Consider the following 20,396-nt stretch of genomic DNA (forward strand, 5'->3'; position numbering starts at 1 on the left):
AGATCTGTGTTAACATGCTATGCATTTTCAGACACTGACAATTTGATATCTTTCATTAGCTATTATCACCTTCAGCCCAAGTGTAAGAGTCTATGAAAGTAGTGGCAAGTGAATTGTATCATTTGTCAGTCATTAGTTAAAGAAAAAACTGAATTAAAATGATACAATTTGTGAGGATGCATTGTTTCAAAGAGAAAAAAGCTCATTAAAGGACCGCAAGAAAATTATGAACTTGGTTGAAAAGATTGAATTAATTTTTTTTACACAACAGCTATGGGAGAGATCACAAAATAAATAGCAAAATGTAAACTTAAGAAAAAGATTAAACTTTTTATTATGCAAATAAAATAAGCATATTTTTTTTACTTTATTTCAAAATGTAGACTGAAATATAAATAATAATACCTAACAGCAATAAATAACAGGATTGATATTAAAGCAAGTGATGATGAAATATAAAAAAAAGCTCATGCAACAACTGATAAAACATGTATGTATTGCGCTTCGTAAGAGTCATAGATGCCTACTTTGGGATTGTGAGAGGACTGGTGTTCAAGACCTTTGCAGCTGCCCCTGCAAGAGCATGATCACTCTTACCTAAACCTTGAACGTACATCAGTGCTGTAAAACCAGGAGCGTTGTTTTATCATCACCATTACTTTGGTTTAATTATTGTGAGCCACATCAGTGCATCGTAAATACATTCCAGTTGTTCTTTGTAAGTGTTTAAACACTCTGAGCCAAATGAGTAAGAGTTTGCAATGGGTGTTGGCGGTGATTAGAGTTAGATTGAGCCCCCACCCAGTTTTTGGACCTTTCCTAGTGTCTTCAAATGGTTAGTCAAGAACTCAGTAAGCATGTCAACATGTTTACACCCTTTTTCTGCCAATCTCTGAGAAACATGAACGGTTTTCATGTCTACTCCAATCCGCCAAGCATTTGATCCAGTGCAGTTGGACTTGAGACCTCTGACCGTGCTGCGATTTTAAGGCACAGAGCAACCTGAGCCAGAGGGGTTAAAGTTCTGAGCTGGCACAAAGGGGCGTGAAACTTGGTCTAATCGTGACATACTGTTCATTAATCATGGTCACAGAGACTTCTAATAAAGAAAAGGAGGCGGATCTGATCCTAGCTCTAGTTCTCTGATCCTGTACCAGGTTGCAGTGGGCTCCAGATGTGAGGGTGGACTGTGAAGTCACTCACACACCCATCTACAAGCACGCAAAATGCCTTGTGCATAACATGATGTGCAATGAGGCATGTGTTTGCTTTGAAACAATGTAGGTCAAATGTGGCTTTCTTGTGTTATCAATATGGATGGAGAAGTTCTCACCTGGAAAACGCAGCTGCTGTGAACTTCACAACCATCTTGTGAAGTCAACAAGAGCAGCAACTGTTTCTTCTGTCAGTGCGCTGTTCATTACATGAATACAAGGACACATGCCCAAACTCTTCAGGTAAGTTTGAGTCATGTAGATGTGACCTCACTGACAAACGTCAGGTTTCACAGGTTTTCAGTTACAGTTTTCAGCCTGCAGATGTTTTGTCTCAGACAGCCTCTAGATGGCAATGTTCACACAGATGTATTAATACTCATGGTTTGTTCATGGTTTGAAAAAAAATTGCCTGATGAAAGCTCACTTCAAAGCGTCTGCTTTAAAGCAGAAGTTAATGTGCAAAAATGAACAGATAACAGAAAATATAGAAAATATAACACCTTTATCTATATATAATATAACTTACCTCAGTTGTAATACATAATACATATCTGTCTGTTTCATCTTTTGCACACCACTTTAAAATCTGTTTAAAACTTACCTAGAGAAAAGCACATGCAGTATGGATAACATTATTGTTATCAATTACACCTGTGTCTTTCTTACCAGTGCGGCATTTTCAAATCTTTGCTGTGATTCTGAATGATCTAACTAGTAATAGTGCTCGAAACATCTTCATTTGTGTTGTAAAAACATAATTTATTAAAAAAAACTAAAATTGTTGTTGCAACTATGGTTCATCAGTAACTGCTTTACAATTAAGCTGGTATTAAAAGCACATGTTTACTCATAATATTAGAAAATATGAGACTTTTTATTTGATCCAGTTGGTGCACACAGGACCGAGTCGCAGCTGGAGGCTCTGCAGCTGCTCTGCTTCACAGCAGACATCTTGACTTGTCACAGTAGGGAAAGCACAGGTGTAATGGTATGAAGGTTGAGTTTTGCTTTGGGAGATCCCTCTTCTGTGTATTCATGTTTAATATCATGGCTTAATGGAACAATTAATGGAACTGAGCCACCATTATTATTTGCCTCCCATGTTTCAGCCTCAGGTGCTACTCACTGCTTTCTATCTATAAAAAAACTGAAGTTCCCAAGAAGTGTGAGATTTTGGTTTTTACATTTCACTGATGTACAGTGTACAATAATAAAACAACTATTGCCGCTGAAGTAATAGCAATACGTGCAAATATATAATGAACTGCATTACCCCCTGTGTGTCTTTAGGTCACTCCATTACCAGGGCTGTTCTGTCATTTTGTTTTCATAATTTTATCTTGTTGTATAGAATAATCTTTTGTTTGTGGAAAACACATCTATAGTACTTCTATACTTCAGAGTCAGGAAAAAAGAGCAAAATGTAGATATTCCTCTTGGGAATTTGCTGTTTTAGCTTTATTGATTGATGTTTTAATATCATTTAACACATAGGGCCTGTTATGAGAAGGCCAAGGCTCTCTGACAGAAGACAGGTTACCTGCTGTATCTTGCTTTGTCTCTGCCCAGGAAGGGGTAGAAAGGTGATGGAAAGTATAAAGTTGGAAGTGTAACTTCATTCTGGGATTTTGTTTGAGACTGTGGTCAGATCAAATCTGTGATATATTTCTGAAAGATATTTGCTTTCTTGGAACTGCCCTCTGCATGCATCATTAAAAAAGTTTGGTCAGAATTTTATCATTAGAGTTCAGTGACCAAAGAAACTGAGCAGTGAATAGATGTGAGTGGGAAGTTGTTTTGTTTGTTCACTCCCGGTGGACTTTTTCAGTACTCCTGAAGAAGACAGAAACTTTTTAATCTTGTTTGTCATGGAGGGGCAGCAAAACAGTTGGTTTGAGAATGTAGGCGGCATGCCTCAACGTTCAATTTAGTCTAATAAAACAGAGAAGGTGGACACGTCACCTCCACCCCGGTTCTAAAAGGCCCTGCTGTCTCTTCAGGTGAAGGCAGGTGCTCAGTGACAGGCAGTAAATGTCAGAACGTGGGTCTAGTAAAGGCAGCCAAGCGAAGCAGTGAGTCATGGATGCATCCTGTTGTGCTGTGATGTTCAAACTCTGTGAGGCTAAAGATCATTACTGTCTAAATTGCTGAAGGGTATATTGTGTCTATGTAAACCCACACAAAACATCAATGATGCTTTTACCTGCACACAAATTAATAAAACTTTGCACTATGTTCTGTTTCAGAGGGAAATTATTAATAATATCTACTCAGAGGTCATTCAGAGTGTTGAACAGAAAGGTAGACATGTGGACACACTGTGGATCAATACAGCATATTAATGGAGGGTTGTTTAGGGACTATGAGTGAGGGACAGCAGCTCACTGCTCTCTGCACTGGTATGAGAACACCGAGTCCAGGTCAGTAACAGTACAGGTAGCTTATTTTAGACCTCTAATTTCTTACAGTAGAGAAGGTACAGCATTTGTCTTTGTGGTTCACTGTGTAGCAAAATCGCACACACACACACACACACACACACACACACACACACTGTAAGGCAAGAGAAATTTAGAACCACTTTCACATAAGAAACTCTTCATTGTTTATTAGTTGTTTATTTTTACAATAAGATCCTTTATTAAAGGTCACTTCTGTTGTACCAAGATATGAAAAACTAGCTGAATCAATTAATGATAAATCAAGACAGTGTATACCTAGTGCTGGTCCCAATAAACTCTTTGCCAAATTAGTTTTTTGCACCACCTGTCATAAATTATTCAATCAGGGTTTTCTGTAAATATACTCCCTGCTTCCTTTATCCATTAAATTTCTTTTTAACTCTTTGTCATCTGTTTTACCATTTATTGTGTTTTCTGTGATAATTTTCTTTAACTTTCATACAGTTGTTAGTACATTTTGTTTTAGTGTATTTTTGGTTTTTACTTTATTGTACTTCGATTTTGCCTGCCCTTTATTTGCATTGCTTCACATCTGTCTACCTAATAGTAAATAATTTGATTTATTATTACTAATATAAAACTGATTCATCACAAAAAGATGAGACCTCTTTCTAACTTCAGCTCATCTGTTAAGTCATAGGTAGCCAGGTTGTTGCAAAGATTAATAGAAATAAATGTTTCTATTTGCTTAGAAATGAGTGTCTGATCATATCAGAATAATGTAATCAGGTTTGCGTTGAAAACAGGAAGATAATACATTTTATGATTGTTATTTGGACTTATCTCTTTCACTTACACATCTTAATGGTTTCAAAGTAATAAATGTTCTGTCTCTCAGCAACAGATTCAGGGAACCTGAGTGGCAGAGTTGCTGCAGGCCCACACAGAGAGAACTGCGAACAGATCAGCAAAATCTCATTTATTTAGTCTCCCTCAGGAGAGTGGGCAGATCAGAGGAATGGAGAAAGAGAAGCATGTCTGTAACAAATGCTTTACAGCCCCACACCAGCAGGTTTCATTTGTGTCCTTTTCACTAAAAAGGTTTTTGTGCTTTCATGTTCAAATGATTTATTCCCATTACAGCACCACAGAAACACTTCGGAGGGGAAAAAACATCCAAAGTCAAGTAAAGTTAACATATGTTGGAATACAGAGGATACTAATAATCCACTAGTAGATTTAAATTATTTACCAGTTACATTTAGTATGCATATGTTAAGTTATATCAAAAGCTAAACCAACAGGCACTAATACCATGCTTACCTGAAAATAAATATACTGAATAAAACAAGCAAATTAAGGTTTTACATGGGACCACGTATATGTAATATAATCTGAAAATTTCAAACTTGTTATCTACAGCATTTTCACACCCCACTTCATGGATCAGATGCAGAATACAAAGCCTGACCTGATATGATAAGTATAAATGGGTGCAAGAATGTGTTTTCCAGCCAACTGGCCTTAAAGTTTCAGATGTCATGATATTGCAAGTCACAAACACTTGAGACATAACTCTGTGTGCTGGTGTGTGATAGCAGTCACATTCAGTTGGTGATCTGATATGACATAAGATCACCCCAGGAGCTAGATTGCATCACCATTAGATTGCACATCCTATGGGTATTTATAACTCGTTGGGTGGACGTCACAATGCTGGCAACAAGAAACAGTGACTGGAAGATTTTGTCATGAAGTTTACATTTACCACATCTCTGTCAACACCACATAATTTGAATGCAACCAGGTTTAGTCCAGGGGGCAGGTTTCAATCTACTAACTATCATTTAGTGACTGTCTCTATGGAGTTTTAGTTGGAAAAATGACACACAATTATTATTATTATTATTATTTTACATTTCTTTTATTGAGCGCAGAACCTTGAGCTGTGAAGTGAAAAATAAATGTTTCCATTTTCCCATAAAGTCATAATAATGGCTGAGGACATTAGTCAGTTATTCACCATTTTTCACTCTGGAGCTGCTCGAGCATTTATTTCAGGGATGTCATACAACTGTTCAGCGTCACAGTAAATGTATCAACCTATTTTCTTCCACTTATTTAATTCAGGGCTGTGAGGCTGTGACTGTAAATTGTACATTTCAATGTGGTTAATGCGATTACCAGTTTCAAAAGACCTCTTTAAGCGACATCTCTCAGCAGCTACTGAATGGATTATCATGAAATGTTGAGCAAGCATTCGTGTTTCTCAGGTAATTAAGCTACAGTATCTGGACTAGCATCAACACACAGCCACAAAGATGTGTGACATCATCTGTGAAGAAACAAATTAGCCAGAGAATCTACAATACTATCTGAACTGTGATATCATCTCTTCAGGTCATGCATTTGCCTTTGTTGATGACACCTAGCAATAACAGCAACAGGCTTTGTCCGTTAATTGCCTAGCAACAGCTCTAACTGACCTCAAACTCAACAGTGCACCTATCTGGATCCCCAGCAAGCAGACTAGCCAAGTTTGAAGTGGATCAGATGACTAGTTGTTCAAAAAGAAATAGAAAACATCAGCTCCACTTCATGGACAGAACTAATGGATCGATCAAGCAAAATACAAAATACAAAATAACTTCATGTTTTAAATTTTCTTCTTTTGGCTGCTCCCTTTAGGGGTCTCCAGAGCTGATCATCTGCCTCCATCTCATCCTTCTCTGTCACACCATGTCTTCTGTTACTCCATTCATGAATCATCTCTGTGGTCTTCCTCTTATCCTCCTGCCTGACTGTAATATATTCACAATTCATCTTCTGCACATGCCATCCTTCTGTCACAAACCACCCCTGACACTCCATCCTCTCCACCCTGCTCTTTCTTATTCACCTCTCTTGTGCACTGTCCATTGCTTTGGCTGGTTGACCCCAGGTATTTAAATGCAGCCACCTTCACTACTTCTACTCCTTGCAACATCATAGTTTTACAGACACCCCCTCAGCCACACACGTCTCCTGACTGGAAATAGTGACTGAGAAACTAAAATCATGAGGAAATTGTATGCTGAGATCAAAAAGGGCAGAAACTGAGGGCCAGTAGAAAAACTTTTTCAGCTACAACAGTCACCCCCTGGTGGCTATTAATAAAAATCAGGTAGAAGAACTGTAGCGTGGCATTGTGAGCATTTACATTCCAACAGTAAAAGCATCTTCACTAAAAGGTAAACATTACAACTCAAAGCCAACATGAAACAACAAGCCTTGTACTGTGACAGTAGGAAAATCCTCACAGACATTGATAATGAGCTAGCATGCACAACGAAACACCTGACATTGTCACAGCTGAATGAAAGTAAGTCACTGTTAATTTTATTATTTAGACCAGTTCGTTTGTGTTATGTTTCTGTATGATCATACCATCAAGAAACAGTTTTATTGATCAATAAGAATCTATTATACTTTGGGAAAAAAATCCTTTATTGTTTTTTTTTTTTTAATCATCTGAAAACATATAGTACACAGCTCAGATAAGACAAGACACCGCAGGCATTCCCATGGTCAGTATACTACACATACAAACACACAATTCCTTGATAAAATTTTATAATTAAAGAATTATTATTATATATGAGAATGTTCCCAAATGATGTTAATAACGATACATCTTTATATCTATATCTACATATATATATATATATATATATATATATATATATATATATATATATATATATATATATATATATATATATATATATACATATATATATACAGCAGTAATTGTAAAATTGTTCTAGTATCTTTTAATATGAAATTCTTATCAAAAACAGGAGTGGTTTCCTTAGTTTTGTTATTTGCTCCCTAATTTTTTACTTATCTAATCGTAAGTACTGTAGGTAATCTTATCTATTTTAGATAATGTTTAGTAACAAAAACATCAAAACAGCTGCTATGGATGGATGCTGCACAATAACAGTAAGTCATGCTGCTACAGTAAGACAGAATGGAAAACAGGGGTCTGAAAAATGTGCAGGTTTTATAATAATTTGCTCTTCATTAATGTTAAATATGCATATATATAATATGAAAATACAATGTTTAGCTGAATTAAAATCAAAATGTCCCCTCATTTGTAATTCTAGTGGCTATAAAGAAAAATAAATATGTTTCCCTGTTTGTTTTGCTCAAAAAAAAAAAAAAAAAAAAAAACGGAATAAAGGTTAAGAAGTCACAATGGAAAGAATCACAAAAGTAAATGCATGGTTTAAAAATATTATTGATACAGAGAAAACAGCTTCACAGCTGTCCTTAAAATATATGTAATGTTTTGGATGCAGATGAGGTGTTATTTTGTCATTTCTTTTTTTTTTTTACTTGTACAAGCCTGTCGATGTACGTAGAAAATCATGAATAGTTATTATTTAATACTTGTTTTTTGATAATTGGCAGAAATTGTGATCATAGCTATTGAAATCATCCTCACTAGTCAGGAAAGGGCGTCCCACGCTGTGTCAGTCAGTCACACTCTCACTCTTACAGCGCATCAGACTGGATGGTATGCCAGCGAGTAGTTTCTATTTGCCCCCGACTGCAAATTTCCCTCCAGTGTTTCTGTCCCTCCTCTGAAGCGTCAGTGCCAATCAGCACCCGACCCAGAATGCTGCTCTTAGTGTAGAGACGCCCCTGTAGATAAATCAAGAAAATGAAGATGCGACAGAGATCTCAGAATAATACGATACTGGTTGGTGATTTTTGTAGAACTTCCTACCTGCATGACGATGAATTCAAGCACCAGTGGTAGCTGATTTATGTCACCGGGAGGCAGGTCAAACAGGAATGGTGCGTTCCAGATGGGGTTTGGACCACTGGCCCCTTTAGTCTCCTTAGTACCAATTACCTTCCCATCCTGACGCAAGTTAATGACAACATAGTGGTCTGTTGGGATAAAATTACATCCTTAGTTATGATTATAATCAGATTGAATCAGTTTATTAAATTACATTTCCTTTCTAGAAAGGTCAACAAATAAAAAGGAGCAGCAAACATCAGTTACAGGAACATTTTCAGTTGGTGCTAACAAACCAAAGCAAACTCACTGCAGGGCTGTGTTGCTAGATTCACATAAAATGATTTGCAACAGTTTATTTATATCTTTAAAATTCCCTCTGCTCTCCTCTCTTCTCTAACTGTTGCGTATCTGCATGATCACTTATAAATACATAATCTCAATAATCCAGTCAAGAGTACTAATTCGATTTACTAAAACTAAAAGCAATGTGCAATCGTGCATCTGCAAAGCCCATTTATATTCATATATTTGACACGGGTGATTTGATGTTAAAGCTCACAAGAAACACATAACTGACTTTATGCTTCAAAGTGTCAGTTTAGGCTGTTGTTTTTACTTTGACACAATTTCCTACTTCCTCCTCTGCTCTTCAGCGAGGCTTTAAATCGGATGGCACAGACGGGGGGAAATGACACCAGGGCGATTTGTTCCTAATCTGATTATATAACAAACCAATCAGAGATCCGGTCTGTCTGACCATAGATGGGCAAACAGGAGACAGAACAATAGATCTGTATACTTACAATGTGCTAATGGGAAATTTAACCCCTCTCCTTTACTTGGAGGAGATTATGGTTTACTTCAATACACCACAGAGCGATCAGGCATTACATTTTATTAATATTTTTTCTGGACTATTAAAATATATTAAAAAAATGTTATGATTATTATAAGGGTTCACTATCTTTTTGGTTTGTAAATTTGGATTGTCCCAGGTTATATCATTTGGAAAATGAGGTGGGCAGTAAAAACATAGACTAAGGCTTCAAAAGTTTACAGTACATGTGAATCAAAGAGTCCAGCGAAATCCCAAGGCACAGTGAAAGTGAAGTGGGATCTCTGGTCCCCATGCCCAAAGTGCTTCACCAGCTTGTCTCACCGACACCACTGGGCAAGAGTGAAGCCAGAGGAAACTGGTTGTGGTCCTTGGGTACAAATTGGTCCTCTGATGTATTAAATTTGATTCACTTTTATTTATATAACGCCAAATCACAACAACAGTTGCCTCAAGGCGCTTTGATCTGGGTATAGGGACGGAAGACTAATCAGATCATAACCAGCCAGGCAGTAGAGTGTGTGTGACTTGTAGATTAAAAAATACAAACATTTACTTTTCGAGGCAATTACATCTTTTTACTGCTCAGTGCAGAGAAAACTATATGCAATTTTTTTAAATGCAAAATGTATGAAAGGGTTAATAATCCACACTTAACATATAAGAAAATGTTCATAACACACTTGTCAGCTAGCTTTATTGAGGGTGGGTAGAGTTGTTTTTTTTTTACTTCTTTCCTCTACCAGCTGTCACAGATCAAAAGGCAGGGTACGCTCTAGACAGGTTATCAGTCCATCACAGACATAACACAAGAAACAGACAACCACACACTCTCACATCCACACCTTAGGCAAATTTGTGAGCAGTAATATCATTATAATTATAATCTTGAGCAGTGACCAATTAACCTAACAAGAATATCCCTGGACTGTGGCAGAAAACCTAGTCAGGAACGAAGAAACATTGCACTGCATTCCAGTGCACCACTCTGCCACCTTATTATTAAAACAAAATTAATATTACACTATCTAATTATTACAGAAGCCTTCAGTACTGTGATATTGACACTGAACCACTGATTTTTTAAAAACAAAAAACAAGCAGAGCAGGACGAGCAGGAAAAAAACGTTTGTTGCTTTTGGTAATCTTTAGGATTAAACAGGTTTAATTTGGGGTCAGCGTTTTGGGAGAAATTTCTCAAAGGTAATACCAAATGCCTACAGAGTAAAAAACATAAAATGCACAAGGTCAGAGGCTTTGATAAAGTAAGCAAATTATACAAAATTATTGTAAAGTGAGGCAGATTACTTCATTGTTTTCATATGCCTCAAAATGTGGTTGGGTTAGTTAGTCAGTTTGGGACACTTTAGTGTGAAATTAAAGATGATACAGGTATCTGGCAGAAAACCAGCACTTCACATCCAGAGATAATAATCCATTAACTTATCAAATAAAGTGCTGCTGTTATTTGACGGCACCTGACAATGACATCAATTAACTGTGAGCTGAGTTATCACGAGTTTCCCACCAATAGTCAGTGTTTGTGTCTTTTAATTATGGTTTTGATTAAAATCAGGCTTTAAGGAAGGCAATGGCAAAAATAGTCTATTTTGTAATTTAAGTATGAGGCTTCCTCCCACAGCCCAAAGACATGCAATTAGTGGTGTTAGTTTTAAATGGACATTCTAAATTGCCCATAGGTGTGAGTGTCAGAGTGAATGGTTTTCTGTCTCTCTGTGTTAGTCCTGCGACATTCGGGCAAACTGTCTAGGGTATATCCTGCCCCTCGCTCTATGGTAGCTGGGATAGGCTCTAGCCAGCAGAATGGATGAATGGATAAAGGTATGAGCGTGGTCTTCACCTGGAGCTCCTGGGATCCTTGTGAGCTTGGCCAGATTCTCAGCCTTTCGAACCATCACCTTGATGCGCTGGGCCAGTGTCTGGTACTGCAGCAGGATGAACAGTTGCCCCAAAGCCCGTGGCACACACGCAGAGCTCTTCCTGCGGCCCAGCGTTTCCTGAGAACTCACACTCTAAGGGTAGAAAGGACGGAAAGACGAAGAGATAGAAATGTGAGGCTTAGGAAGAAGGGAAAAAGTTTTCTTTCACTCAGCAGATGTTTGCTTCATCTGTTTGGGGAACTGTGGATAAAAACCAAGGGAAAGAGGTGATTCAAGCACTAAAACCAGAAGTACTCATGAATATGCTTCTACAGTGCTATCACTGAGTGACTCGATCAAAGCAGTAAGGATCAGATCTGTGAAAATCAATGTTTTAGTTCTCAATCAATGGGGTTTGCTGTGAATCATTGCCTGTTAATATAAAGGAACAGGTCAGAAATTTAAATCTGAATGAGTTACTGCAAAACATCATCCAGCATCTTGGGTTCACCTGCCAGAGGAACTCAGCAGGGCTAAATCTACGTCACTTTTTCAGTCACTTAAATCAAATCATCGATATTAGAGGTTGTCTTTTGTGTGCAGCTGTCATGCTTGAGGATTCCATTTGACCAGTCATCCTTAAACAATAAAGACATCCATGCACTGTGAATAGAAGCAATAGCTCATCTTTAAATCTGATACAAATTTTCATCTGACTTCATGTCAGCTTTCATTAGCTTTCATTGGTTAGGGATTGGTGAGTCACATTCTGCTGTCAAGCTGCTGAGTGTTAGCCCGTCAGCGACTTGCTGATGCTGGGTAGCAGAGTGTGAAGTCAATTGCATTCAACAAGTGAGTTTTGGTTCATTGCCTCTGACTGTCACTAACACTTCACCACAGAAACTGTCACTCAGTAGCACTGCCTTGTGGGTAGGTTTATCCTTCTTTTTCTTATTTTCTGTCAAACATGTACTGTAGTTAGATCCATAAATTTTTGGACGATGACACAGTTTTGCCTCTCAATGGATCTAACAATTATTTTTTTCTGTTTACGAATTACAAACATTTTTACACATAGTACCCTGTTTTCAGAGCATAAAAAAATTGAACAATTGACTGAAAAGAAGTTTCAGGGTGCAGTGAGGCATGTCCCCACATTATTGACAAAATAAGCAGAAAAAAGATCTGGGGTTGATTCTAAGCTAGTGCATTTACAGTAGCAGCTGTTATTTGAATATAAGGGTTCAAAGAAATATAAGTGCAAGTGAGGGCCATCAAATAAACAACCTGGTGGATTTTTTAAAAATAAGGAATGCACCGGTCATCTGAGCAACACCAAAGGGCATGAAAGACCACAGAAGTCAACTAAAATTTAGGCTGAAGTTGGGGTTCTTTTTCTGAAATACATCTTATTTCTCTTTCACTACAAGGAAAAAGGCTTGATGCTACCACCTTTTAACCCCTCCTGGATTATGGTTATATATTTTATATGAATGCCTCTGCTCATTCTCTCCATCTTTTGGACTTTTTGGACTTTTGGACTGTTGACTGGTCCTCATTCCCCATTTGCAGGAAGGTTCATTGGTTTAATTTTATCTATAAATCTATTTGCATAAACATGTAATCTGAGTCTTAGTCATAGTCTACAGTCTCAGGAATTCATTACATTCAGTGTTCCATCAGTTTGTGCAGAACTTGGAAAGAACACTTTCTCCTTTTCTGCCTCGTCATCATTGGATACATTGCAGAAGTACTTGCAGCTCTCTCAACTGATTTCACTTATAGACTTCAAAATTAAAAATGAATTCCCAGTTCCTAGTGAAAGCTTCATCCTGTTCTAAATGTTTTAGATCAGTTCTACTCTTGCGCTATGTGATATCTTTAGAATAGAATATAATTAATATGGTCATTACAGCTCTGGCTGTAAACGTAGTAGTCCCACCCAACTGCTGTTGGCTTTTAAGAAGAGGGTCACCTTATAGGAATCAGTCCCAGTCGGAGATAGAGAAGGATTATTTTGAACTGTGAATTATGCAAAGCTACTATAGCAGAGTCCAAAAATTAAAAAAAAACAAAAAAAAAAAAACTGCAGAAGATCATAACACAGTTTCATGACACAATTGGTCTTTTCCAAAAGTATTGGTCATTTTATACTCTGTTTAAAGACAGCTTACTAAATGTTCAACAAATGTTCATCATTAGTTTGAAGCCATTGGGCTTGTGTAGGCCGTCCCTTCAGGAAGCCTACACAAATATTTTTATCAGAATTTTTGGAGAAAGAAAATCCTTGAAGTGTAAAATAGAACAGAGGTCTTACAACTCAGGATTACAATATGTGACTTACATTGTTAATGCAAATACGAGATTGTTTGGGAGTCAGTTCCATAATCAAATTTTGCAACTATATCATTGTATAAAAATATTAAATTTTCTCTGTAATTAAAAAAAATCCCAAAGCAAATTCTTTTCCACCCACAGAATATATTTTACATGAAAACATTGCGTTATGTAATTTTCTGGCTGTTATTTTTGCAAAGAGACTATGAAAGTCTCTTCTTAATTGTAAATCATCTTGAGTTATATAACAAACAGATTCTATGAATCATCCAATAATCTCCAAAAAACAAATGCCTAAAGAGACTCTGAAATATTTTCCTCCAACCTAATTTCTGTGTATAAGTAGGAACAATTGACTGCACATTCATATTCTGTAAGCAACAACTTATATTAGCTTCCCATTACATCAGATAAATTCAGGTTTATTTATACCATAGAGCGGAACATCACACAAAAGTTGCCTCAAGGCAAGGTAAAGTACTCTTTCACCCACAGGTGTAGTGCTTGCTCACTCGACCGGCCCTCCAAGCTTAGTGACAGACTTGGGAACATCAGGGAGTGCTTATAAGAAAGGAAAAAATCTATGTTTTACACCAGTTCAACACTATTAACCTTAAACCTATAAAGTAAAAAGGTCACTTTCCATTTGTGTGAGTTTGTACTTTTAACCTTCTTTCAGTAACATGAATGCTTTTTGCCCCCCAGCAGCTGAAAGGTTTTTTGCTACGTAACAAGAAGTTGCATTACATTAAAGGGAAAGTAATAAGTTAATTGTAACAGCTGACTGACGCAGTGATACAATACAATACAATGCTTAGATTATTTTGTAGACTTTCTGCATCCTGGTGGGAAATATTATGTGAAACTCAAACCCTGCAGCTTTCTGCTACTAATGCCAGCTAAGCAAGCAAAACAGTTCTCTGGTTTGTTTATTTGTTTTTTGTTTGTTTTTCAGAAAGGCATCCCTAATGTTATTTATTTTTCTCTTCCTATACTCAGCGACTGGAGAAAGTGGAAATTTGCCAGGAACGCTACAGGACTGTGATTTAAAGTGAAAACAAAGAATGCAATTACAAGAAAAAAATCAAAGTTTGCAGATCATCCTGATCACTCCACTTTTGCTTGAACCACTGCCAAGTTCAACCCCTCATTCCCATAAAATGTCAAAATAACTAAGGCAATGCAGATGAATGATTAGCAATATTTCAGCTGATCCCATTACACTGATTAAGAAAACTGGCCCTTTACTATCTATGCAGAACATTTCTACAGTTTCCAGTGCACAGTCGATACATACATGGACCCTTTCAAGAATTATTCAGATTGCTGAGCAGCTGTGTTTTTCTAAGTAAACTCCCACTTTGTATGCACACACCTTTGTGCCAGGCAGCTGCTGTTACTAAGAAAGAGGAAGGTAAAGGTGTGTTTATGTGGAGAGTTTGAATCAGGTATAAAGGTGAGAGACTGAGGTGGGTATACCCAGCTGATTGTCACTTTACTGTAAAAAGCAAGTTGGCACACCCCAAAAAGAACCCAGCACGTCTCAGTGTGACCTGAAACACTAGGCTCACCTCCCTTCAAAAGCTTGTTATTAATGTCTCCTGGCAGAGTATCAGCAGAGCCGCAGAGGCCACAGCGTGGGCACACTGCCCATTTGCTGCACTCTACTTGTTTGCTCTGCAGTGGCGAACAACACTGTCACCATGACTAACAACAGTGGAAAAACAGGCTAATGGGAGAGCTGATTAGATGCTACATTCCTTCATGGGAAAACCATGATACGTGTTATTTATGTAGTTTTCCTGTCTATTAAATCAAATGAAAATGGAGACTGAAATTATCAAGTCAATGAAACCAGGAGAACAAAAGTAAATTTACCTGATAGAAATTTTGACTGAGTTAGGGCAGACACGGTACTTTTAATTTAGCTACGCATGCAGCATATGTGAGCAACCAACTGTTCTGCAGACTTTGATGTGTCATATAATGTGTAATGTTGCTTTTTTTTCACTGAAAACAAACGTTCGCCCAGGGCTGCTACAATATCTGACTTTCATCACACATATATATTGTAATAATAATATTTTCACAAGATTTACAGAAAATTAATAACACTAAAAATGCAGTTACACTTGAACTGTAAAAACGGCAACTGAATGAACCAAGAAAATCTAAAATAGAATCACTTGCAGGAAGCAATGGAGAGAGTTTATAACTACCCCCTCTAAAATACCATCACTGATCACGTGTGCAGTTGTAGTCATGTATCTAAACAATTGGCATTGGTTTGTTAACTGCCCTAGATTTTGGTGGTTACCAAAATGCCAATCTGGGTAAGTACTCAAGGACACTCCCCACCCAGGTGTCCACCTTTAGCAGGCTGCACTGTCCATTTCCTGCTTATTTATAATTTACAAAATCTACATTAAATTGCATTTAATATGACTGGAGCGCAATAGAACCCATATACTCATTAGGAAATTGTTGCATCTTAGTTTGAGTGAGCAGTCCAGTAATTTTGTCTGTTTTCCCTTTGATTTCTGTTAAACTAACCATCTGCTGGCTGTAGCTTCATACTTTCTAAGCAAACACAGGTGGCGAAGAGATAGTTTCAGATGTAATTCTTTACTTTGTGCTCTTTATGTCTATTGAAGTTCTAAAGTCCTGAATGTCTCCAAAAGTTGGTTCTGTTCATCTGGCCATAGCGTTTTCAGTGGGAGAAACGTTTCGTCACTCATCCAAGTGACTTCTTCAGTCTCAGCTGACTGCAGGTTTCCCCAATCTTATAAACAGTATATTTGCATAATGACATTTGCATAATGACTGAAACCAGCCCACTGAAGGAAAAACGTCCTGAATGCTGTTAGGAGATATTTTAAAAGTTTTTTTTTTTCATTTGTTTGGTTTTGTTACCAGATAAAGTATTACCACATACTCTCTATGGTATTTCACTATGCTCCCTTGTACTGTGCATTTATTTTAGGTCTCTTTTAATCTCAAGTTCAAGTGTTTAAAGTCACTTTCTACAAGCATAAGGGTCAGTCAGAGAAGCTTTTATGGACAATCTGTTGTGTTTTGGAACTTGCATTGCCCCTTTTTTAATTTTAATTGTAGTACCTATGCCAAACAAATTTCATGATCAAATCATCTCACCATATACCTTTTTCAGCTTGCTCTTAGTTGGGCTGAGCTGCCTGGTGTAGGTGGTAGCAATGTCAGGCTCCCAGTCCAACTTCTCACAAGGCAACTCCACCATCCCCAGCGCAGCCTCTCTTAGACCAGAGAAGTCCCTACTGTAGACAGCCAGTTTCAAGGTACAGGTCCGCAGCTCTTCCACAGAGCTCACCTGCAGTGCAAAGCTCTGGTTGTGGAGCTCTGGGCTGAGGCTGCGCCGTCGTGAGGATATCTGCTGTGGGGAAGGGCAAAGTGGAGGAAGGCTTGCCCTAACAAACACCCCACTGCGCCTTCGACTGACCCCCAAGAGACCTAGGATGTTGACCACCAGGGTGCCACAAGCAGAAGAGAAGACCACGGAGAAGTGAAGGAGTGGAGCTGGTTTGGGAGGGGAGAGAGAGTTAGAGCCATACTGTGATGGACAAGGCTCTCCCTCCTCCACAGGAGGTCTGACGGCACCTGCAGTCAGACAACTGCTCTCACTGTAAATAAAATTTTCACCAGTCACAGTGCAGCGCCGGCCGATTGCTCGACGGGATTTAGACACAAAACTCAACCTGGTGAGAGAAGGCAAAGAGGCTCGGCCATGTCTTGGAGGTTTATTGGGTGAACAGGGAACTGCAGGAGTGCTGAGGCGCCGCAGTGGAAAAGAAGATCTAGGAGATTTTACCAGGTCAGCTGACCTGGTAGGGCTGGAGTCAAAGGGCAGAGCAGTGAGGTCATCTTCAGAGGGAGAAGAGCTGCTCTTAGAGAAAGAAAATTCAAACACATCCCCATCCAATTCTTCATATTGCTGTTTCACAATTTGCGTACAGGGAGAAGGAGTCAGTGTCACAGTCACACACTCTGCAGGATGAGGAGACAAAAAAACGGCTTCTTTGTCCTCCAATGAGGCTTTCTTCCTTTTGCGATAGCAAAGGATGCAGCCAAGAACTAGACAATAGCAGAATACAGCTAGACCCACAGCCAGCAGGATCTGCAAGTGAACTAGAAAAAAGGTATAAATATAAAGCATTAATATTATGTCGTAAAAATGCAAAAACTAGAAAGGAACAGGAAATCAAAGCACACAGGTATAGATACAGGTATTTGAAACGTGAAGCAAATGATTTTGTTTGACTGAAGGCTCAGAAAATTGAAGGCATATTCATTACAAACAAAGTTACTGCAAAACATCATCTTGTTGTGGCTGCATTCTGGAGGAATTGTCATCATGATAACGGTATAATTTATATTGTTGTAGTTGCATTTTTGATCCAAGGGAGCACTGCATTGCTGTAAGATCAATTATTTCTGTTTTTATTTATCTTAGAAGCATCCATGTTTAAAAAATAAAACAGGTTATTGCATACTGTAACATCACCTTTCTTTTGCATCAAGTTATTATGATGAGCTAAAAGTCCACTTTGGTGTTTTAAACACCTTTAAAACATGAAAGAATATCAAAACAACCACGGACTGAAGCTGTTAAAACAGAGCCTTGATGCTGATTTAATGTCAGATAATGGGATAATGTATTGAGATGACTCATGCATCAAACACACTCGTGGATAGGGCAGTAAGCATGATTATTGTGAGGTAAACAACCAACAATGCCAACAGTAGTCCATTACTTGTGTTTTTGAAAGTATTAAGAGTAGGTCCACCACAGTTTTGCTATGAAGAGGTGTTACGGTCTTACCCCCAAAAGGAGTGTCTCCCACACATCTATAAAATTGCTTATCACAGGAGACTTAGAGAGTCAACGCACTCTGCACCCTTTAACACCACAATTATTACTTACCACAATTATTCACGTATTACATTAAGATGGGATCACAATCAAAGCAAGTGTTTGTGATCCCAGATCAATGCAGATCAATTTCAGCCCTGTCAAAGTCCAGGAGCAGGGAGCTCCTCACTCTGCCTCAGTCATGACAGTACAGAGTGGGTGGATGCAGCAGTGATGTTGAAAATTAAAGGCTGATGGGATTGCTCTAAAATATGAGTCAGCCTGACCAGCCAGTGGACATTATTGCCGACCAAATGATGTAATGGTGAAACCTGAGTAGAGATAAATCAGCATTTAATGCAGATTTTTTTTTCTTTTTTTAATCCTGAAGGATGTGTGTGCATTTTGACATGGTATGCATCATAGCTAATCCTACACTAAACATTTTTAAATGGCATGCAAATAACTGAATTAAGATCACTGTACTCCCTAGGTTGTTGTTTTTTTTTTATTGTTATTTATTTATTTATCCATTTGTTTGTTTTCTCGGCATACCAAATTATCTAAAACAACTGTAACCAGGATACGTTCCCACTCTGTTTTTGCAGTTCATGTATCAATGCAAAAACAAACTGATTTTTAAAGCTGTTTCTATTTTCCTATCGGTTATTTTTCGTGTTTGAAATCTTTTTAACAGCCATAAGTGGAAAAAACAAACAAACAAGCAAGCAAAAAAACAAAAAACAAAAACGATGTTATGCTCTGATATTTTACCCTGTCTGAAGAATAGACCATCGGGACTAAGGTACAAATTAAAGCAAACACAGACTGTTCATTGACAAAATTAGTAAAATCTAAAAAGACACCGAACATTTCCTACCTGCCAGCGTGTACTGCGACATGTTCCCACGCCGTTTGGTTTGTGTGTGGAGTCACTGTGAGCGCCGTTTATGAGAGTGGTTCATCGCCAGTGCGCAGGAACCTGAAGCCTTCCAGCCAATAGATTCATCGGGTAACTGGGCTTTTATTTCAGTTGCACTGACCGTGCATTGCAGGCATAAAAAGGTGCTGCCTCCTTACTACAGTTCAGCCAACCGACGTTACTGTTCACTTTACAAATTTATGAGGCACAGCAGCTAGGTTTATGCTAGATGTCCTGCAACTGTAACCAAATTAAAAGTAAAACAAATGCTCAGGCAGAATATCATATTAAAATTCATGCATGCCTATCAATAAGTCAGATACGGCGTGCTATTGATTACATCTATCTCTAAGTAACGATCTTCCGTGACAATAGTAAGGGACTATTTGAAAATTACTGTAAGCTGAAGTCGAAGAAAAAGAGAATGTGCTAAACTAGTTAAAGTTAAATCTTTGAATGTGATTTACTGAAATCAGATATTTGACCATATGCTTTTTTTGCAAGCCTTAAAAAACTTAAACGGCTAAATCTTAACGGCTTCACTCTGGAGCTCTCTCCACCTGCAGAACACACACACACACACACACACACACACACACAAAACTGTTCAAGAACAAAACACCTAAGATAATGGCTACTACAAATTTCTTATCAAGTGTCATAGGGATACACAAGAGCATCCCACATAATACCAGAGATTCTGCTGCAAAGATCCTAGTACCAAACATCACAGGACACACCCAGAGGACCACGGGTCCATGCCCAATAAATCAGTACATTATCTGGACACAATATTAGGTAAGTGAGTTTTAATATTGTGGCTAATTAGTGCCATCAGTTGGGCCATCAGATTTTTTGCAAGTCAGCTGTGAAAAACAGTAGAAATAGCTGCACCAATCCAGATTTATTTGTATATAAACACACTATTAAACCACATTGAATATTAATCAAACCTGCATTTCCTCCAAGCCACATCTTTAAGGTGCCCTGCAACAATGTTATGCAATGCTACAAGTGACTTTACGTTTACTAAGAAGCTACTTTTGGTGACAAATCGAGTATATAACGCACTGTGTAGAACTTGCAGGCACTTAGAAGGAGACAGATGCCTCCTTTCGAG

The 20,396-nt window shown here is 38.0% G+C and overlaps 1 protein-coding gene across 1 annotated transcript; it reads right to left on the bottom strand.

Moving 5' to 3' along the window:
• Positions 1–7,408: 7,408 nt before the first annotated feature.
• Positions 7,409–19,342, bottom strand: LOC134621940 (synaptotagmin-5). Its single transcript, XM_063467979.1, has 5 exons — positions 19,235–19,342; positions 16,630–17,630; positions 11,114–11,285; positions 8,397–8,563; positions 7,409–8,311 (listed from the first exon to the last, which is right to left on the bottom strand). Exons 1-5 carry the CDS (start codon positions 19,254–19,256, stop codon positions 8,162–8,164), a joined length of 1,512 nt encoding a protein of 503 aa, XP_063324049.1. The 5' UTR covers positions 19,257–19,342; the 3' UTR covers positions 7,409–8,161.
• Positions 19,343–20,396: the final 1,054 nt, after the last annotated feature.

This window comes from Pelmatolapia mariae, linkage group LG1 (genome assembly GCF_036321145.2).
Source record: "Pelmatolapia mariae isolate MD_Pm_ZW linkage group LG1, Pm_UMD_F_2, whole genome shotgun sequence".
Lineage (NCBI taxonomy): Eukaryota > Metazoa > Chordata > Actinopteri > Cichliformes > Cichlidae > Pelmatolapia > Pelmatolapia mariae.

What these genes read in the sequence shown, in the direction of transcription:
- LOC134621940 (XM_063467979.1), bottom strand. Translation starts at nt 19,256, where the DNA reads ATGTCGCAGTACACGCTGGCAG. An exon ending in CTAAGAGCAAGCTGAAAAAG is followed by an intron (nt 11,286 to 16,629) that starts GTATATGGTGAG and finishes TTCTACCCTTAG; the next exon opens with AGTGTGAGTTCTCAGGAAAC. An exon ending in TTGAATTCATCGTCATGCAG is followed by an intron (nt 8,312 to 8,396) that starts GTAGGAAGTTCT and finishes ATTTATCTACAG; the next exon opens with GGGCGTCTCTACACTAAGAG.